Raw genomic sequence first — 23,961 nt, forward strand, 5'->3', positions numbered from 1 at the left:
TCCAGAGATAGCTGTGTTAAAACGCAAAAAATTCGTTAATTTCTATTGAGTAGACCCAACGCTTCCCATCATCTTTCAAGGTTTTATAGCCACCGGAACCAATAACACGCAAAACGGGTCTTTCTTTAAAGGTGGTATTGTTTTAGCAATGATCTTTATCTCATTTATAAACAGACGTGAGTACATTCTAGGAAACAAAACGACTAGATCCGGCTTGTATTAGTTCCGGTAAGGACTTATCTACAATCCTAGATTCTGATCAATGCAAAAAATGACGTCATATACTTTTATTAGCTAGGGCGACATATGAGCACATTTGATACTAAATGGCTACCAAAAATTAAAGACCAAAGGACCAATGCCGCTCATGGACATAAATCACAATTGCAAAGGCACAACAATGGTTTATTCAAACCGGAACGTATAACTTTCCCATGCTTTGCGGCAGAAAATGGTCGGATCAAGTAGTCGTACATCAGAGCAAAATACCCTCCAATCCTTAAGAATTAGCCAGGTAGGAAAAAAGGATATTGTAAATTCACAGCCAGGCAGAATATTATCAATGAGATCTTCTGTGTCACATAAAACTATGTAAGAAATAATTTACGTTATCTTAAATCGTTATTTGTTTGTTAAATCTGAGCATAAAATAACATTGCCTTTACATTGCAATTCAACACGCCAGTTAACCAGTTTAACTTGTAATCTAAGAAACTTTTGTTAAATTCCTAGTACAAACTAGTAGAAAAATATTTTTATATTTAGGTAGTACTGACATGGTTTCGCAACAAAGCTTTTGGGAACTCCAATATTTTTATGTTACACGAGTAATTAAAATATTAAGAGATTTGTGTCAATTGACTAAAATCTCTGGACAGCTATAAAATTTATTAATTGATGACCTTAGTTTTTTCATCGTCTACCTAATAGTTTTGGTGCTAATTGAAATGCAGTTTTGGATGATACTAAATGTTCACTTTTGTTACTAAGGTTAGCTGATGTTCATATGTGGTGAAGGCCATTTTTATGACTTAGATATAGAACGATTAGGATTTGCTACAAAACCATAGTCATTCGTATTGGCTAGCTGAGTCTACGATTCAATGTTAATAATTACCTAGGGGAATCCATGGACACTACTGATGGCTTTGATATCGATATTACTGTTGTCACTACGCAAAAGCTTTACAACACATGTTTTTTACTCGGGATGTAGTTAGGGGGTTTCTTTCCTCTCAGCTCAAGTCATCCAATGAAAATCGGATAAAAAACCGATTAAGACCCAACGCACGGCAAGTTTATGAATATTAATTCAGCATCTCAGTGCCGTGTTGCATTGTTTTCGTTCGAAAGGCCATTAAATGTCCATCCAGATATTATCAAAAATTAATACTGCATTGGGTTCGACCCAGCATGGGTAACGCAACCTTCTGTTGTAAGGGTTGTTCCCTTAAAACCAGCGCTATGCTCTACGCTGCCTACTTTTTTTTTATGATTGAAAGATTACTGGCCCGAAGGCCTTTCCAGTTTCACCAGGACAAGTGGGCGAGCAAAGGCTCAGCTAGGAGGGGTGGGATTTGCTAACAACTGCCCGAGCGCCTCCGAAGGAGACCTAACAACTCAAGAGCAATTGCTTCGCGAATGAATCTACTACCGGATCGGAATCGCGAGCTGAGAAGATCCGGCGAGAAACTCAGTGGGCTGATGCATGCGTTAGGTTGCACGTCGACCTCTTTGTCGAGTTCGACGAGTACGGTTACCGGGGTACGCTGCCTACAAGAAACGTCACCGCTTACTGACGCAAATGAATCTTCTTCTTATTCTGAAGGTCTTCCTTCGACCAGATGTTCACTCTTACTTCACTTTACATACTCGTTACTGTAAACAGGTCGTTCGACGGAGTGTTACGTGATTCACATCTCACGAGAACCTGTATCTGACCCACTGAGTGTACTGTCCAGTTATAATTACGAAACTGACCTCATAAAAACAATAATACTGGGTGCGAGGAAATAAAATATTTTGTGAACAAAAACGCGATACGATTAGTTTTTCAGAAACTGTAAAACTTATTATATTTTAATGGAAAACTAATTAGACAATCCAAAGGACCGATACAAAAACATCGAAATGTAAAATTGGGATTGAGTTGATTTCAGATATTGATTATTTGGATACAAAACTAAACTGGAGCTAGAAGAAACTACTATAAGGCATTCATGATCATGACAAGATTTTTTACGTGATGACCAGACGAGTTCACGTCTCATCTGGTTACCAAAATTTATCATTCATCCTTTTTCTTTTCTTTATTTATCTTCATCCCCCTTGAGACACGTAAATAACGAGCATCACTATTACGTAGCAGAAATAAGCCGGATCCGGACCCGTACATATCTATATACTACCCGTCATATCTACCCGTACTGGCACACAATACGACCTCCCTGCAATATTAAGCTTAATTATGCAGATTTCATTTTAACACGCAAATAATAAGTACATTTTACATTCTACAAATTCTATAGTTTTTTTGTAAGCAAGTGTAATTGTAGACAATGTCAACAAAAACTCTATGTTGTTAGGAACATGCACTAATCTTCTAGTTTGTAATACACGTTCCTTCCTATAAAACAATGATATTGTCACGTACTACTTCGAGCGAAATAATTGCGGTCAGTAATTACGTACCGCCGATTTCCTTCGGCCTAGTGAGCGGACCTTGATTGCGTTCAATACCAAGGTCCAGAGTTCGATGATCGCCTTTCGCTATACAAATAGTCGAACTTTAGGAATCCGCGGACATTTACACATCCCGCGATTAAATTTATTTAAGTTAATACGAATATTTTAATGAAGCATGCATTTATTATACTAAATTCTACTTAAATATTTTTCATTTTCGCAAATATTATTCACGACATAGCCTATATACAAATAACGTCACATTCAAAACTAACCTCTAGACATTAGAGACACAAACTCGAATATCAATAATTAGAAATCATCAGAAGCAACACTTAACTCTGGCGTAGAGCGTCTTGGGAGCCCACATGGGTAGGTGCCTATTTCTGCTGTGAACTATGCATTTCTGTTTGAAGGGTGGAATTGTGCTGTAAACATAAGACTTAGAACTCATGTCTCAAAGTGGACTGTGGTATTACGTTGTTAATATCTATGGGCTCTGGTAAGCACTTAAGAGAGAGTAGGCCGTGAACTGGTTTATTCGTCAATAAGAAAAAAGTCTGTTATTGTATCTAATCTCACATTTTTGTATGTGATGTTGAAGTTGATTTGATTTTATAATAAGACTAGTTGTACCCGTCCGCTTCGCTGGGCATTTAATGTTAACATTATTATTTCTCACCGCCACAAAGATTCTTATCATTAACGCCCCACACCACGCCGCAACCACTGTAGATTTATATATCTATATTAATATATAAATAATATATAATAACAGTGGTTTTTACGGATGTTCCGTTATAACTACTGAACCATGCATCTGATTGATTTGAAACTTGGTATCCATGTAGAAAATACATGTACTTAATGGATAGGCTAATATTTATATGAGTGTTGGACTCCCTACTCCAGTTGCGGGGGTGTTAATGATAAGAATCTTTGTGGGGGTGAGAAATAATAATGTTAATTGTAAATACCCAGCGAAGCGGACGGGTACAGCTAGTTAGTATATAGAATCATTTAACTCACTAATCCCAATATTATATCCGATAGGTCGATGCCTATAAAAGGAAACAAAAACAATCAAGGAATGAAAGCAATTTTTGCAAAAATTCAATACTACTACCACTCATGGCAATTATTCAGTTTACTCTGGCAAATTTAACAGCTGTTGAAGCGCAACCTACCTTCGTCCATATTATTAGTAATAAAATATATAAGAGCAACATCGTGCGAAACCGAAACTATAATAAATTTACTATCGATTTTTGTCGCCTTCAACTTAAATGACAAGCAACATTATTTAGATAAACTGCAAACAACTACAGCGTATTTTACATAAATCACAGCGCATTTGAAACTTTTACGTTATTACTCAAGGTGGACGACAATATTCGCTTTGTGATATCTATGGGCTAAGCATAAGTAAGTAATAAATATTGCTCAACTAAGCTTTATGGTCTATTTATAAAAAAATAACCATAACTTCCTTACTTTCGGTAAGGTAGGCAGCTGACGGAGAAATGTTCTCGCGAGGCCGTTGACCCGCCCGCTTGCTAATTTTAGCTTTCGTGCAAAGAAGAAGCGTTAGTGAAATAATAAAGTTGACGGCGATTTTATTACTCCAGCATAGTATTACAGATATAGAAATCAATAGATTTTTTCAGTAAATTACTAACAACAAGGAACATTAATCAACAAGGCATGTGATACATTGAATCAACACAATCGTCGATTTACTCTGTGCTTACTCTATATTATAGGTAGACTTAATTGCAGAAAATATACATATTTGCGTTATTAGGGCTGGGTAATGCGTGTTGATGCCCACACGGATGTTCTGTCTATTTACGCGACAAATGAGAGGTGCCTATCGCGTTTGAACCGTTTTTGAAGAAAATGGTGCGCGTGCAGCTTGGAAATGTTTTAAAAGTCGTCGTGGCCTAAAGGATAAGACGTCCGGTGCATTCGTATCTAGCGATACAACGGTGTTCGAATCCCGCAGGCGGGTACCAATTTTTCTAATGAAATACGTACTTAACAAATGTTAACGATTGACCTCCACGGCGAAGGAATAACATCGTGTAATAAAAAATGAAACTTGCAAAATTTACAATTTGCCTAATTACTGGTGGTAGGACTTCTTGTGAGTCCGCACGGGTAGGTACCACCGCCCCGCCTATTTCTGCCGTGAAGCAGTAATGCGTTTCGGTTTGAAGGGTGGGGCAGCCGTTGTGACTATACTGAGACCTTAGAACTTATATCTCGAGGTGGGTGGCGCATCTGCGTTGTAGATGTCTATGGGCTCCAGTAACCACTTAACACCAGGGGGGCTGTGAGCTCGTCCACACATCTAAGCAATAAAAAAAAAAATGTCCTGCTTACTTCATTTTTCATCCTTAAATCAAATTTTTCTTGTAATAGGGAATGATGTGTATAAGAGAAACGACCAAGCTCGCTTTGCCAATTCCCTCTCTCTCTCTCTCTCCGTGGTCTAGTGATTCGCGAGACGTTCTTGTCTGTTTTCTCACTCTCACTCTTCCTAAGTTGTATATTTTCTCTCTAGCGGTAACGCATCTGTCGCGAATTAAATTTTACACTTGATGCGCCTACAGAAGTTTCAATTCAAAAAACGAATGGGTTTCCATCAAATAGTACATTAAGCTTATCAGGGATAGGACGTATTGTAAGCAGCTACGGAGAAATCATGCACTACAGTTTGAAGGATGAGCTAGCCATTTGACAATAAAATTAAGATTTCGACCTCATGCCCCATGATGCCCCAAGGTAATCAGTTAATACCAGATAGGCCAGCCCGCTTACTCGTCTATGTATTTAAAAAAGGTAGATTCTTCATATCAATAAAAATAAACAGATAAAGCTACGGAACCAAGAAAAATATATTTATCTAATTTTTTTCACTGTTTCACTAAATTCATTCGGTATGTACTATTGACACATTAAGTTTTTGTGAACAGACTTTATAACAATAAACAGGAACAAACGGGTTGTAATTATTTCCTATATATTATCCAATTAATTAATATTTAGAAATTAAATATATATGAAATGTTTTGGAATGACAGACAAACTGAGAGGGTCTCTAAGAGGCTAGAAAAGCAAGCCTACCTCTCCGGGCAAATAGTAATCCCTCATTCACAAAAAAAACGATTAGGACATTGCAATCCTGAGAACTCGAAGCCTTAATTGTATAAATGTAACTATAAGCGGTAGGCAGCGGCTTGGCTCTGCCTCTGGCATTGCTGAAGTCCATGGGCGACGGTAACCACTCACCATCAGGTGGGTCGTATGCTCGTCTGCCTACAAGGGCAATAAAAAAAATATAACTGCTCTCACCCAGCACCTTTGAATGGGAACGCGTTGCTTCACTAATTGTAAAAATCTGTATATTCTTGCATATTTTAATTGAATTATCTAAATTATTCTCGTCCACAGTATCCATGTTTATTATATTATATAACGCTTGTCAGTTCATTTTCATTAATACAGGATGTTAAAGTCGGAAACTACATACAACAAAAATAATTTATTACTTATTATTAGTCTTAAGTAAATTTAAAACATTATTAGTTTGTATTATTAAGTCAGCGAAGCCCATAGACATCAAAATATGAATATATCCACCCTGACCTCATGTCTCCATGAGACATGACGTCTCATGAGGTCTGAATAGCGTAACGCCTGCCTCATCCTTCAACCGGAACCCAAGATTGCTTTACAGCATAAATAAGCATTTTGAATATTTTCTTTGATAAGTTTTTTTTTTCTTAATTAATAAATAGTATAATCAGAGTTTATATGAAATAAATAGTACCTAGTTTCTCTCTTTATAATCAGAAGTAAACGGTCTGAATCAAGAATAATTTAACGGATATTAAAGTTAGAACCTCCCTAATAAAATCTTAACGAGTAAAATGCAACATTAAATTAATGTCTCTATCATAACAAGATAAATTTATTTTAATAAATTAATTTATTGATAATCTTTAAATGGTAAAAAGAACGTCACAAATAGTGTTATATTACGATCTATACTGTAAACATACAATTTAATCTCTGGTTTTTTGTTTACATTTTATTATTTCTTACTTTTTGAGTAGGTACTACACTATTCTCTTGATTACGGATGACTACGATACTATTCGGCATTCGAATACTGTGCTAACTACAATCTAATTTTATTTATTATTTATTATATTTAGTGCTTTTATATGACTTGGATTTTCATTTTTACGAAGAAGATCCCATTTGGTCCTACCCGATACTGCCCCGTCACAGCCATGCATGGTTAAAGAGCGTCTTTTTACAATACTGTTGAGGCTTCAACGCTTCGTCTCAAGGAGGGTGGCGTCATTCACAATATCTATGAACTCCGGACGCCAAGTAGAACGTTAATGCGCTCACCCATATGCGTAATAAAAATGAAAAATAAATTACAAATGCACATTAAAAAACATGAACAACATGGAGTTCCTCGTAAATTTGATTGTTCTTTGTTTTAATGTTTCGTTTCACACAAGAAACAGGCGTTTTGTAATTAAAAAGTAATAAAAATGTTGCAAACGCTTCCTATATTCATTACGAGTGCTTTACCGCACAAATATTATACAAAACTGGCTTATGAAAAAAAAACGTTAGCAAGAATGCAGTCTTATATATTTTGACTGTTTAACATTGGCAAATTTGCAGATGAAAAATAATTTAATCCTACTCATCTTGGAAACAACAGGCTCTGATATAAACAAATACAGATTATTCACGAAATTTTGAATATCTCTTTAAAGTCACGATAATCTATTAACTGTAGTTCCTATAGCAGTCGAATACATAATTAAAACTACTCTTGTGATATAATCTTGAAATTTAATGCAATATCTTCCTTTGATTGTCAATGAAAATAGCACTAGAAAAAAGTAGACGTGTGTACATACATGCAAAAAAGGTAAATAAATATCTTCATTGGAATATGAATTGTAACACTTAATACACCTGCTCGAAAAAAGGACGCTTAAGGCTGATTAGCTTATTTAAAGAAAAAACGTTTTATTCTGATAAATGGGATTTTGGCAGATTACGGAAAAACGTTTAAAACTTCATTACTAAAAAATTTAATCATTCGGAAGTTTTGGATGACTCTATTTCATTTATTCGTTCGCATTCTATTTATTAAATTCGCTCATCCGATTCGGTTGCAATTTTTTTAATCTTTTAGTATAGTGTTATCAACATAAGGTCTTGCGCCACATACTCAGTGGGTACGTGGCTTTTTTTTTATTTTTTTATTGAGATATTACTGGTGGCCCGAAGGCCTTTCCAGTTTCACCAGGACAGGTGGGCGAGCAAAGGCTCAGCCAGGAGGGGTGGGATTTGCTAACAGCTGCCCGAGCGCCTCCGAAGGAGACCTAACAACTCAAGAGCAATTACTTCGCGAATGAATCTACTACCGGATCGGAATCGCGACCCGCTGAGAAGATCCGGCGAGAAACTCAGCGGGCTGATGCATGGGCTAGGTTGCACGTCGACCTCTTTGTCGAGTTCGACGAGTACGGTTACTGGGGTCCCTAAGCCTGCTCCTAGTATTAGAGCTGAAGGCATCTAATGCAAAGGTTATTGGATCTGATGGATCCGTAAGGACGTGTCTAGGGCGTCGACGGTGACTGGCTCCTGCATGATCAGGATTCGGTGAGTAGTCAGCGGCGGCAACGATAAGGCAATTATCATGACGCATAGCCTTATCGAAGTACCGTTCCGACGCTGACTTCATGTATTTCTGGATTGATTCAAGGCCCAGGTCGTCGTGTAGGTCAACGTTCCTCACGAACCACGGAGCCCCGACGGCTAACCTGCAAAAGCGGGATTGTAGGGATTGGAGGGTGTCTATGTGTGTGCGGGCCGCGTGAGCGAACACCACACTCGCGTAAGTCATGACGGGCCTTATGCAAGTTTTGTAAAGTGTCACCTTGTTCCGAAGGGACATTTTACTCCGCTTACAGATCATGGGATAGAGTCTGCCGAGAATGAATGCGGCACGGTCGCGGACTGTTTTTATGTGTGGGCGGAATGTCATGGATGCATCCAGGGTGACTCCCAGGTACTTAACCTTCCTGACCCAGGGTATAGGTTGGCCGAAGAGGGTGATCGGGGGAGTGATATTTCTCCTCCTAATGCGGGAGGAAATAAGCGGTGAGTTTCCCCTTTGAAATAACACTGCTGTGCTTTTCGCCTTGTTGATGTCTAGAATTTGTATTACGGCTTTTGGAGACGCATAATAAAGGTTAGAGATGATACAAAAAAACCACAGTAACACCGAGACGCTACAGAATTTAACTAGCTGTACATAAATTAATTATTTGACACGTTCCAGGCACTTAAATCACAATTAAAGCTCGGTAATTATTTATGTATTTATCTGTCATTAACCTAATACGTGACTGAAATATTGTTTTGAATGTTTCATTTTTTTTTTTTTCAACGAACAATGATTTTAATTATGTATGTATACAATTACTGCGGTTTTAATTACTTGATTTCGAAGTTGATTTATTACGATTTATTTGTAAGTAATTGATTAGTTTCGACTATTGTGTGCCTTTGAGTAGCTTGAATTATGTTACTTAGGGAAAAGTGGAGCGGCGATCTATATTGGACGTAAATGTCCTGATGAAATTACAATAATTAACTGGTTACCATAGCCTTTTTTATAGGAGAATGCAAATACTGCCTTCCCTTAGATATTTTTTTTCTTATCCTACCTAAGCTGATGGTCTAGAGAGACCATGTCAGCGTCGCCGGGCTAGCGAGCTTACGGGGCTCAAACCGATGTTGCTAACATGAACCCTAGCAAGAGCCGTGCTTCGCAGAATCTACCACCGGACCGGAAACGCGACCATGCATAGTTATTGAGAAGATCCGGCGAGAAACTCAGTGGGCAACACCTTAGATCGGTTTTGAATTGTGATAACAGTCGTAGCAGGGAACGATGGCAACTGATTTCAAATAAAATAGGATGTATTACATATTGAATTTAAAATCTGTTCCTTTCGATGTTGACAAAAGCGACACACACGACATGGTAAGGTGTATTACGAATCCACGAGTAATCCATGAAGTAATCAAGTTGCCACCAATCGATTAGGCCAGAGGCGGCTGCATTTAATCTATAAATAATCCTTTATAATTCCTCAACGCGCTAACAATTAACACCGCTCGTAATAGAATTTAATTATCTCAATAAAAATAAATACAACATCAGTATCATACTTGTTATTAAAAAAAATCTACTACGATCGTGATTGAACAAGGAAATAATAACGCGGCAACAATATTATGTGCATTCGATAAATAGCAAAATAAGTCTTAGTTAGGTGCGTCTAGTCGCTTCCGGATGGCGTCCTGTGGTTTTTGCAATCGTGACCTAAGTACGCTGAATGCATTAGCTGAATTTATAAGTTCTGATACGACATGCGATCCTAAGATCTTCATTATATTAAATATGTATGCGATTATTTGTATTTATTCCCTTGTAATTTTAAAGGGTTCACGTAATCTATGCTTGCATTTTTTATTACTTAAATGGGTAGACGAGCTGAGGGCCCATCTGTTGTTGATTACCGGAGCCCATAGATATCTATAACGTAAATGCCGCCACCTACCTTGAGATATAAGTTCTAAGGTCTCAAGTATAGTTACAACGGCTGCCCCGCCCTTCAAACCGAAACGCATTACTGCTTCACGGCAGAAATAGTCATTTGTTTCGAAGCACAATAATCTTTTTAACATCCTACATGCATACTTTTACTTTATGTATTACTTTTGCCATTACTGTTGTATCTTGAATTGAGGCTGTTTGACACGCGAAGTCTTCCAACGAGCGAGATTATCGTTTGCTATTAATATATGCGAGTGCACTTCCTATGCTTATCACCTTCAACTGCTCGCACGATGATATACGTCATATCAAGTTCGTTCTATCGTTCATCAAGATGGCATTCGAAGATGACGATTGTCTTGCGACTTGTATAAGTTTGCTTGCACTAAACACTAAACAGCCGTATTCTTAAGTGTAACTCTCGCCGATTCTTATACGTATAAACCAGCCCTTACTTTGCGGAAACACGATGTTTGTCCTACCTAACGGTCGTGATTAGATGACTCGTGATCGACATATTATTCTTCCTGACATTATTAATTAATAGACATATTATTGTTTATTTATTGTGAACCTTAAATAGGTTTACGGAAACGTAATGCGAGCTGATCGCTCTGTACATATTATATGAATGTCCAATTCAAAGTTAATCGCGTCATTTTTTTATTAATTTCAATTATAAGGCCCTACTGTTTGAATTCTATTAATGATTTTATTTCACAATCGAAATATAATATCTATACTAATATTATAAAGAGGAAAGATTTGTTTGTCTGTTTATTTCGATAAGGCTCCGAAACTACTGGACCGATTTGAAAAATTATTTTTCCATTAGAAGCCGACATTGTCCCTGATGAACATAGGCTACTTTTTTTTAAAAAAAAATTATTTTATTTTTTTGGTTTCATGTGTGTTTTAATGTTTCCGAAGCGAAGCGAGGGCGGGTCGCTAGTTTATGAATAGACGAGCGAGTGTTTCATCCATCAAGTATCTCTTTGCGAAAAACTTGTATCTCCCTTTCTCTGTTACTACGTAAAAAAGAGACAACAAAACAAACTTTCTTTTTAAATAATTTTGCATTAAATTCTTACTTTTCGAATAAAGTATAAATAAATACTTAGGTTATTTTATCATAATCTTAGATTTTCATTAATTGTACACAATCTGAATTAAGAAACATTTTAAGGCTTAATATCAAAATCACGAAACTTATAAGTATTCGGATTGTCAGAAACTATCTTTCTATAAAATATAATAATATATAAAAATGAATTGCTGTTCGTTAGTCTCGCTAAAACTCGAGGACGGCTGGACCGATTTGCTTAATTTTGGTCTTGAATTATTTGTGAAAGTCCAGAGAAGGTTTATAAGATATGAAAATGCTCGGAATTAAATAAAAATAACAATTTTGTTTTTCCTTTGATAAGTCCCCCGTCGGACGGATTCCTTTTGTTTGTTTTAAGTTTATTTTATACAAAGTTTAGGTCTTTTATATATCGATTGAAGGACTACGAAGTCTGCCGGATCAGCTATTAAAGTGATAAAAATAGCGACGATATAAACACGAAACGGCTGATTTGTGACTCCATACTCTATTTATCCAAATCATTATTATGTATTGATTACCCTCGCTGACAAACTATCTATTGTAAGTAATTAGTAATTATTAGTAACATACATTACGATTTTATTTTAAATAAAACAAGAATATTAAAGTCAGAGGCTTACAATGCCAGACAACAAAACTTCGAACTCAGATAGGCAGTAATTTCAATAATTCACATTTTATCTTCGTCAATTACCGTCATTAATTATGTTTCTTTTTAAAAGCTAAAAACTTACTTCACGATTAATGTTTTTAAATTTTACCGAATATACCCCTTAACCAAATCCCACTTTATACCAAAAAAATACATTTTGTAGTTTTATTTCTTTTTGTTCTTTCTACATTCATGGTGGTTCCCTCCTTTTTTATATCGTACTAGCTGACCCGGCAGACTTCGTAGTGCCTCAATTGATAAATAAAAGACCTAAACTTTTGTATAAAATAAACTTAAAACAAACTAAAGGAATCCGTTCGACGGGGGACACATCGAAGGAAATTGCTATTTTTATTTAATTCCGCGCATTTTCATATTTTTCTACATTTTAAACCTTCTCTGGACGTCCACAAATAATTCAAGACCAAAATTAGTCAAATCGGTCCAGCCGTTCTCGAGTTTTAGCGAGACTAACGAACAGCAACTCATTTTTATATATGTATATAGATATCATCATAACTTTATAATTATCGATAAAACAATACAACTGAGCTCATGACTCTTGTAAAATTATACCGTGTAAATAAAAATAAAAAAACAATTAATTTATTTCAATCATATATCGTCACGGTCAGGTATATTATTCAACATGAAATTATACATCTAAGTACTATTTTTAAACTTTAGCGGTAGTTACAAGGAAATAATTTGTAAACCGCATTCAAGAATAAATTAACTGTATATATGAGTATGTCTAAAACTAACTAGCTCTATATTCTCAATCTCAACTTTGCTATGTTTAAAGTGTGGCAACTGGCAATGTAATATGCACTTATGACCCTTAACCTTATGTATTGTATATAAAGTACATTATGAAAATACAGTAATTTGATTTGGATCGTGACATTTACTGTGCTTAACGTTCAAACACCGTAACAACGATAGTTTTTTTTAAATTATAACATTTAAATTATAATTAACTAGCGACCCGCCCTCGCTTCGTTTCGGAAACTGTAATTTATTATTGATTTCTCCACTATTTAATGGATGTTATTATACACATAAACCTTCCTCTTTAATCACTCTATCTATTAAAAAAAACTGCATCAAAATCCGTTGCGTAGTTTGAAAGATTTAAGCATACATAGGGACACACAGATATAGGGACAGAGAAAGTGACTTTGTTTTATACTATGTAGTGATAATAAATTAGTAATTAATAATAATAAATTAATTGTGTAAATTAAAATAATAATAAAAGTAAAATAAAAGTAACCCAATTTTTTGTAGATAATAATGTAAATTTACATTTAGTTTCTGTAGATATTTTTGTCTAAAAGTTGAACGAATTTTTTCTGTCATTGTTATTGTCAAATAACTAAGCGTTATATTTCCTCCTGAGTTATGGATGCCGGAAACACGTCATATATTTCACAAAAATTGAGAATTACAGAAGTGTATAATTTAATGAGTTCGATATGTGCGTGCAATGCTTGTATGATGTGATCTGCAAAGTTCACCTAGTAATCCAACCCGGGCCTCGTGGTGTTGTAGCCAGTTTTTTTTTCCTACTTATGTTGATAGCCTTAGAGGCTATTTCAGCTGCGCCCTAACGTGTAGGTGAGCTCAGGGGGCTAAAACCGGGAGTGTTGCTAACACTGGCTCTAGCAAGAGCAGTGCTTTGCAGAATCTACCACCACACCCACGCGGTAACGCGACCCACTGAGAAAATCCGGCGAGAAACTCAGTGGGCTCTCTATGGTTTAATTTACTCGTCAAACCCTTCGTCGCAAGCGACGGGCGAGAACAGTGACTGGCTTGCAGCCAGAGGTCATTAACCACACTATCAAATAGGCTTTTAAACAGGTTTACACGATTGTAATAAATAATAAATATACTATATAACTATACTAATAAATGATCATAAAATATTAAACATTTAGAAAACTTGTATAAATAGAGACAAATCAACTCACATAACTTAATTTAACTTCAACAAAAATGGAAAACATTTCCCGCCACACACGGGTTTTTACGTCAGCTGAATACTATACGCTGTAGGAGGATCATTAAAAACTAGTATTCGCCCCGTGACGAAATTCGACCATAATCAACAACACCTCAAGATTTAGATTAGTAATAATAAAGTTTCTGCATTTTCGACAAAGAACTCGGGGTTTGTTCGTTTCCAAATAGAATAAGGCATACAAATTATCAAGCTTAAAAGATAACCTAAACTAGTACATAAAATATGTAGCTATGACTCAAAGAAACAAGCCAGCATTACTGAGCACAAACAACAGATCGGTACAATACTGACGCTGTGTGAAACACTGTTACACAACTACGAAAATACAAACCCATTTTACTATATTGATCATTAAATTGTTAAAAAAATACGTTTTTAATTGAATCAACATTTCGATTTCCAAATCATAAATATCATTGCAATCGAATTGTCGTATTTGTCCTGCATTCAATAATACAAACAGCGTTTTTTTTTTTTATTGCTTAGATGGGTGGATGAGCTCTCAGCCCACCTAGTGTTAAGTGGTTACTGGAGCCCATGGACATCTACAGCGTAAATGCGCCACCCACCTTGAGATATAAGTTCTAAGATCTCAGTATAGTTACAACGGCTGCCCCACCCTTCAAACCGAAACGCATTACTGCTTCACGGCAGAAATAGGCAGGGCGGTGGTACCTACCCGCGCGGACTCACAAGAGGTCCTACCACCAGTAAAAGCGTCCCTTATAACTTTGTCATTTTACGAACTTTTAATTCTTAACTTTGCAAGTCCGTTCGGATCTTCATTACTTTTGAAGGTGGTATCAATTCAATTTCCTACATGAAATAATTTTTTGTAACATGTTTTAAAAAAAAAGAAATTTTTCATTTAAATTTTTTTTTACGATTTAATCTCCTCTTTTTTTACTGTGATTTTACTATTATATATCCAACGTTTCCCTGAAATCTTTACATTTATCAGAAATACGTCTTGTCTCCAAGTGCACAGCTACATCGTGTCGATGTTCTTACTTAACGTAGAAAAATCTTATTAAATCAATTTACGGAAACAATGGTACGATAAACATAAAAAAACGTACTGACCGACTACAAAGATTGCTTATTATACCATTCGACTGTATCGAAAAACAATTTCAGCAAACAATAAAACTGAACATTTAATTAACCGCACCAGCTAAAGTTCAACAAAGTATTTGAAATGCCTTATGTTTTTGAACCAAGGTAATGCAACCGGATACAAAATGTAAATTAACTCTACGCTAAGGGCTTGCATAAACAAGTACTGTTCTTATGACCTGAGTTATGTATTAAATCATTGCAAGGACTTTGCAACAATGCGTTCTTCATAAACAATAATGTTTAAACAGATTGTTAGTTTATCAAATTATTAATTCAGCAAAAACAATTCCAGGCTATTTATATAAAAAAACAGTGTGTCTGTTTCTTTTAAAATGCCAATAATAATTGAAAAAAGAGCTGAAAATTAACTTCAAGAGTGTAATATATTAATTAAACACAACAATGTGCTTATTAACAAACCTAACAAAAAGATGTGTGGTGTCGTGGGACACCGAATAAGAACGAAGTTTCTTATTATAAAAATATTAATTTTAAGTTCTATTCGAGGTATAAACAAAATAAAACTGGAGGTTTCGCAACAACCCACGGTCATTCGGTAACGTGCGAACTTATTGTGGTACACTTCATTCACGATTGTTTGCATAAGAGTTAGTGTATTGCGCAAACGAATGCTCTGAGATCGTGGTCAATAAATGATAAAAAAATATGTTATTTTTTGTACGTTATTACAAAGTTAAGTCATACAATGTGTGCATTACTAATTTGTACGTTATTACAAAGTTAAGTCGTACAGTGTGTGCATTACTAATAAAAATCTTACGTTACGGACGTTTTTCCCGCTTAGGGTACCCCTACGCCACGTTCCATAAGGAACTTCGTTTCAAAAAAAATTCATAACACTGGAAAATCGGTGAACACGCATAAAAAACATACAGTATTAAGAAAAACTTCCTTCTTTTTTTAAATCCGTTAAAAATTCAAGTTTGCTGACTGTTTTTAAATAGGTTTAGTTTTTTTTAAGCCGAATTGCTAAACATACACTACAGCTAGATTTTAGTTAAATTTCGAACTTCGATCGAACACTAGTAAGGAATTCTCATCTCAGAAATAGTCTGTATCAGTTTTAGAATAAATTATAATCGATTAAATATTCGATTTGTAAAGTTTCAATCGCTTGCTTTCAGTGACGATAATATAATGTCAAGAGTTCATCCTTTAATCTGTTCTGGCGGTTCACTTTCACTGATGTACTCGTTAATAAAAACGAGATGACCGTGCGATATGAAAACTGCTAATTGCGAAAACGTGCCGTCGGTTCAAAGTCAATTCGTGACTCTTGGGATTCAGATTAACTTGAACAGAAAATTTATCACTGATTTCACGTACCCTTTTTTTAAAGAGAATTCCGTTTCATTGTAGGTGGTAGGACCTCTTGTGAGTCCGCACGGGTAGGTACCACCATCCTGCCTATTTCTGCCGTGAAGCAATAATGCATTTCGGTTTGAAGGGTGGGGCAGCCGTTGTAACTATACATGAGACCTTAGAACTTATATCTCAAGGTAGGCGGCGGCATTTACGTCGTAGATGTCTATGGGATCCAGTAACCACTTAACAACATGTGGGCTGTGAGCTCGTCCACCCATCTAAGCAATAAAATTAAAAAATTAAAATCATTGTATAAATTTTTTTGTAAACATTGCGTAAACATACTATAAGGATTTCTTCGAGATTATCCCGTGATCGTCATTCCCGATATACACCACTTTATCAGCAGACCTACAGTCCTTTATTTATACCACGCATCATCTGGTTTCGGAACGAACACCTCGATTAGCTATTTCAAAAAATATAAACGAAACAAAACGCATCGAATCGACAAAGCAATTAACCACATTACTGATAATGAATAACTGTACAAAATACAATAAATATAAATAAATACTTACGGTGTTATTGCTTTTTTGATTATTACTAATCTTAAATTCCTTGGCGGGTAAGTTCCGTGTCTCTATTAAAATAGTAAATAAAGATTGTGACCTTCACTGGGCTAAATGTATGATGGAAATGGCTATTTCAGCGTATCCTTAACTAGTAGGTGAGCTCACGGGGCTCAAACCTGACGACGTTGCTAACACGAACCCTAGCAAGAGCCGTGCTGCGCAGAATCTACCACCGGATTGGAAACGCGACTCATTGAGAAGATCCGGCGAAAAACTCAGTGGGCTGTGTCTGTGGGTTAATTTACTCGTCGAGCCCTTCGTTGCAAGCGATGGGTTCGACGAGAACGATGACCGGTATATACGAACGATGAACGCAATTGGATACACGACACGCAAGCACATAAAGCACGAACAAACAATAGTAATTGTGAGCAGAAGTGGACTATATTTACACCAAACAGTATATCCCCAATAAACGGTTGACAACTTATTTAAAAAAAAACCTTTGCATACAACCAATTCCGAAGTCAGCACAATGCCGTCTGTAAATAAAATAAAATGTCACATAGTTACTATTATTAAATGTGAATGTATTTATTTATAATATGTTAAACCAAAAAATAAACTGTAAATTTAAGTTACAAGTAACAAACTTAAATTTAAATTAAATTCTATGGCACATTGAGATAATATAGGTATATAATAATTAGCAACAATGTTGCATGTTTAATCTATGGTCCCGATCAGTAACCAGCACGCACGCAATGACACGCAGTTAGTAATTGAAATTGGACCTATTTCCCTGTTTCCTCTCAGCATAATGAGACCAGCAAATATTTTGTTACATAAAATCAATTTTTACCACTGGCAAGTCTCTATTGGATGTTATTTATTTACGAATCAAGTAATCTATGTTTTGAACTGTTTAAAAAACTATAGCTGGTCGTTTCCCGCCGTTTTCAGAGGCAAACTATATTGGCATAGCCAGTTTCTGTCAAATGAAATAATTTGTAGAATGTATTCTTAGATTTTTTCGACAACCGCTTTTGTTTTTCAATAAATCAAATAATACAATAAATTGTGTACGTTTGCACCAAAATTGCAAACTACCAAATTACCATGAGATGCTGAATTTGACTTCGGTTATCATTACTTAAAGTACGGTGTAAATAATACAAAAGCGATAATTCATGTTACCTAACTCAGCAGTATTTCACTGCACGTGTCACATTACTGGCCAGCAGAAACACGATCTGCCAGATACAAGGCTGAGAATGAAAACGTAATTATACCTAAGCCCTTTTAGTTCAAATGCCTATTTCATTAGAGAATCTAGAATTGGAATAATAATTGTTTAAATTTGAATTTTAAGTTCGTGAACAAATGTTCTATTTGTAAATGATTTATAGTTTTAAAACCATTCAAATCTGTGAATTCTAAATGAATACAACAAATATGAAATTAAAAAACCAAAATGTTTTGTGTTGTTTAGTATACAAAGCTCCAAATGGTAGTTACGACAATTTTTTCACAATTTAAGCACAGAATACCGGTTTCAGACTTACATTTAAATCATGCGATCAAACTTTCAAGTAATTTGAAATTTTTAACGGTCTTGTTCGTAATTAATTAAAAAACCATATTATTTTATAATTATAAGCCCGTTAAAAAGAAGACTGTTAAAAAGTGTTTTTTATTTAAATCGTGTTTTTTTATTAAACAGGTTTATTCTTTTTTTTTATTTACCATGTAGGCAGACGAGCATACGGCCCACTTGGTGGCGAGTGGTTACCGTCGCCCATAGACTTCAGCAATGCCAGGAGCAGAGCCAAGCCGCTGCCTACCTCTTTTAAAAGTTTTTATTAGGGGCTTGTAAACTCATAATGTACAAGAAGAGCATAAGAATGATATATGTATATTAAAAAAAGCGGATTGTGAGGTGTGATTTAGAAAATCCTCAAAGGCAGCTGTCGTCATCTTGCTTATTCCTACTGTCTTAACTGTCTGTCCTGCTTAACTCTGTCTAATTAGCATCCGTCTGCCGTTAGTTCTTTTTCATTTAGTGGAGTAAAAATGTTATACAATCACTCATCAGCGTTGGACTTACGGAGAGGCGCTGGATTCAATATTCACATCCCCTACAGGTACCAAGATATTTTACTGTTTGTTCGTTTACTTTTAACGCTCTTTGGGTTGAAAGACAGCCTTATTTCGGCAGTATATCTATCATTGAAGCATTAGGAATGTCGCCTACAACTTCCAACAATGATATTATTAAGTACCTATTTAACAGTAATTTGACGCTAGAATTTCTGATCATATTTCCTATAGATCACCGAACTAATTAAGTGTTCTTTTCTTAGCTCGGAGACGAGCTGCCGGCGCAGCTTGCGAGCTTGGAGATCCGGCCTCGCAAAATGTCCGTTCCAGCTTACACTATACAGAGGCTCACGTACAACGACCGGGACCTAGTACTGAAATTCCTCAGAAGGTACGAAATAAAGACATACTTTTGTATAAAAGTTATATTCTGTATTCTGTAACCTAAAATATCTGTAAAATATTTGTAACTACGTTACACCAGGTGGGCTGTGAGCTCGTTCACCCATCTAAGCAATAAAAAAACAGTTTTTGGTTTTATCGGCCAGTACTATCTTAGTACTATATTCAAATCGGTCTACCTATTCGGTGGTACCCTAAGGGGCTATTCCAACTACACAGTGACTGGTGACACGAAAGAGTCGTTAACACTGGCCCTAGCAAGAGCAGTGCTTCTCAGAATCTACTACCGGATCGGAATCGCAAGAATACCGTCGCCCTGCCTAAGAAATCGTGTCTCAATATCAATTTTATTCAATAGTTATCCCTTAGAATCGGAACGCATGCCTGATGAACAATTACCCCAACCATGGCAGTTACAATACGCTCGATAATCAGTATTTTACATAAGAAATAGTCAAAGGAAAAGATAAGAGAGTAAAGTCTCTACTAGAAGTGAAACTCGATTTTTTTTGTTTGTTTTATAGATAGACAAACGATCGATGCCTCAAATGAGCCAGATTAAAATTCTTGGTACATTAATTAAGGCTACTTTTATGTTTTAAACTCGCGTTTTTTACTGCCATTATATTATTATTCTTTCCGACGTTTCAATTAGAATATTTTCTGTAGTCACGGACGACTGAAGTGTTAATTATTCAAATTTGAATATTATTCTAATTATCTATATATCTATTAAACTACCGTATATTTATCTATGAACAATATTTCTAGACTTTTATGTTCAATTTCACTGAGAAGAATCTAACAGTATCTTTCATAAGGTATGTTATTTCTGCACGAAAACTGTAAAGTAATTGAAACGTCGGAAATAATATAACGATAATGAAAAAAAAAAAGACTCCGAATAAAAACTTTTTATTACAAACATAAAATGAATTGCGCATCGTATTTTCCCTTTGCTCGATTTTACAACATTCTATACGTTTCCAAAATTAAAAGTCCTAAATAGCTGTTTAGAATTTTATTATTTAAATATCGAACTAACTTTATTTGTTGGCTTCACAACAGATTCTTCTTTCGCGATGAGCCAATGAATCTCGCCGTCAACCTGCTTGAAACACCAGAGTCAAGATGCACTGAGCTCGATGACTATGCGGCAGCTACCTTGAGCGATGGAGTTTCAGTCGCCGCTGTTGATGAGAACGGCGACTACGTAGGAGTCATCATAAACGGGATTGCGAGGAGAGAGGTATGTTAATCAAAGTTGTAAAGTTGTAAGAAAATATTTCGATAAGCTGCTTAGGGTTGGAAGAATGTTAACGGTTCGATGGTAAGAATTATGCTCGGTTCCTTAGTAGTTAATACAACTATTCGTGGCCTTTAATAATTTGGGAATCTTACATGATAGCACTACACCAGTAAGTATCTACAGTCGGCATCATTGCGCCACTTTGAAAAGGCGGTACGACATGAGAACCCTCTTGTCGTAGCCGCCGGAAACTACATACCCGATCCTGTAGACCGAATGGTAAACAGTCGACGTCGCCCAAAACACGTCATTACGGATCCTCCCGATCCATTAACGGTGCTTTTAGGTACCACAAGCACCGGTCACCGTTCTCGTCGAACCCGTCTCTTGCGACGTAGGGCTCGACGAGCGAATTAACCCATAGACACAGCCCACTGAGTTTCTCGCCGGATCTTGGCTTGTGGAGAGTATTAAGCGGTAGGCAGCGGCTTGGCTCTGCCCCTTGCATTGCTGAAGTCCATGGGCGACGGTAACCACTCACCATCAGGTGGGCCGTATGCCCGTCTGCCTACAAAGGCAATAAAAAAAAAAAAAAAAAAAATCTTCTCAATGGGTCGCGTTTCCGATCCGGTGGTAGATTCTGCGAAGCACTGCTCTTGCTAGGGTCAGTGTTAGCATCACTCCGGTTTGAGCCCCGTGAGCTCACCTACAAGTTAAAGTTACGCTGAAATAGTCTCTCAAGGCTATCAGCTTAGGCAGGAAAAAAAATTGAAAACTAATATTATTATATATCTAAGGTAAATTATGAGACAGTGGAATATAAAACTGATATTCTATATTCATTTATCGACAAAAGCGAATTTCGGGCCTCATTATTCAAGTACTCTTAAACACGTACTCTAAAATGCAGGACATGCGCCTCATCCTCATTCAAGACAAGGACTCTCTGAAACTCGTTCCTTTATAAGGTACCGACCTATATTTGAAGGTGTTTCACAAACAGTACTTATTGTGTGCTCGAAGCGACTTCCGCTCAGGTGTGCAATGAGGCGACTGTTCGGATTATAAATGAGAATTTTTCAATAAATTTTTATACGACACACTATTGAAAAGAATCGAGTCAAATTTAAAATCTCTTGTAATCGGATTAACTAAGGTCAGGGACTTTCTTATATAAAATTATTTCACATTATTCGTGACTTACGGATTTATTTTTAATAATTTTGAAAAAAAAAACAAACCTTAATTAAATTTATTTTTACTTGGTTTACATATTTAATTGTAAACTTGTAAGTGAATAAGACTGCACATATAAGAAACTAAGATATTTTTTTATTTAACGACACATTTCATTCGCCACAGTTTAAAATCTGGTAGGAATAATGTAGTAGGTATCACAAATAATTTAAAATTTATCAGGATAAATGAATTTCTAGCACTTCAACCTGCGTATAGATTATATGAACCAGTCAATAATTTTGAAAAACACTTTTTCTTTTGTTACCTACAGATATACGAATCTGCGGAAGTTTAGCTCATTTAAATTAATTGGGTATGGGTATTTTTATTCAAGGACGAAAAATTTGAGTTTTGTAGAAACATGGTGCCCGGGTACTAAAGAAAAAAATTCCCGAGGTATTCATTCATATCTAACGACTAGGGCTATACCAAAATCCCGCTTTAAGTAACATTTTTTCAAAGGAAATAAGTGTAAGTGATGCACGAATTTCCCGATGAAGAAATAACGTCGATTAGCAAAATAAGGAAACCGATAAATATTTATACGATTTGCGTAATTATTGATGTTACGACCTCCTGGGAGACTGCACGCGTAGCTCCATCATCTTGCCGAACTATGCCTTAAAGTTTGAAGAGTGGAACCTAAACTAAATAGTTCTATTAAAATTTCGACCACATATAGTACTGTAAAAACTGAGTTCTTAGAACTCATATCTCAAGGTAAGTGATAGCATTTACGCTGTTGATGTCTATGGGCCTCGTAACCACTTAAACCCAGGTGGGCAAGAACTTCTCCACCCAATCAAGCAATAAAAAAAACAAAAAAAAACTTAAGGTGGCGATGTCGACGTCGTGACGTCCTTGGACCAGATGCACCGTGAAGGTCTTAGCGCAATTTTTTTGGTAATTACCTATATTTAACGAACACCGAGATTTCTGAAAAACATTTAAAAACATTTAAGTCATATGAAGATTCGTGAAGAAAAACCGAGAACAAAAAAAAGACAATTTTAATGAGATCGCATAATCCATTATTCGTTATCTTTTCATTTCAATATTCGAAAACAAATCTTACACGTGTTTCCTTTGAAGCACGGACGATGCCCAAAAAAACTCATTGAAATCCGTCAACAATATCCATTAGACACGGTGTCGTTAAACAAAAGAGCATCAACACAATGGTACTTAAAGAACAATCCAAGTCCATTCGTCTCGCAACGTGATAACGACAGAAAATCGATAAGAAATAAGAAATTTCATGTTTAGCTTGAACATTATTAAATTTTGAATGCTTCCTTAGTTGTTTTTTTTTGTTAGAATTTTTTTTTTTTTTTTTTATTGCTTAGATGGGTGGACGAGCTCACAGCCCACCTGATATTAAGTGGTTACTGGAGCCCATAGACATCCACAACGTAAATGCGCCATCCACCTTGAGATACAAGTTCTAAGGTCTCAAGTATAGTAACGACGGCTGCCCCACCCTTCAAACCGAAACGCATTACTGCTTCACGGCAGAAATAGGCAGGGAGGTGGTACCCACCCGCGCGGACTCACAAGAGGTCCTACCACCAGTAAGAATTGCTTTAGAAAGAAGTATGTACATATATACCTAGTCAGGTCATAAATTCTGTCACATGTTAAATGTAAAATAATTGAAACAAGTTTTTTCATTATGTAACCATTCATATACCAAAATGAACTTAACAAAACAAAGATTCTTATGACACTAAAGTTTATTGAAAATGACCTCCGTGATTTTGAATACAGGCCTTCAATCTGCGCGGCCAATCGTCTATCGCAGCACGAAC

General features: G+C 36.0%; 1 protein-coding gene across 3 annotated transcripts in view; it reads left to right on the top strand.

The window, feature by feature from the left end:
• Aanat (arylalkylamine N-acetyltransferase) overlaps window positions 1-23,961 on the top strand; it is a 99,249-nt gene that overhangs the window by 59,715 nt on the left and 15,573 nt on the right. For all 3 annotated transcript variants that reach the window (XM_089734734.1, XM_089734733.1, XM_028170446.2), the window contains exons 2-3: window positions 19,527-19,654; window positions 20,734-20,914. In XM_089734734.1, coding sequence (XP_089590860.1) covers window positions 19,581-19,654; window positions 20,734-20,914 — 255 coding nt within the window. In that variant the 5' untranslated portion in view covers window positions 19,527-19,580. The remainder of the gene's footprint in view (window positions 1-19,526; window positions 19,655-20,733; window positions 20,915-23,961) is intronic.

The sequence above is a fragment of the Bombyx mandarina genome, chromosome 18, assembly GCF_030267445.1.
Source record: "Bombyx mandarina strain Sakado chromosome 18, ASM3026744v2".
Classification (NCBI taxonomy): Eukaryota; Metazoa; Arthropoda; class Insecta; order Lepidoptera; family Bombycidae; genus Bombyx; species Bombyx mandarina.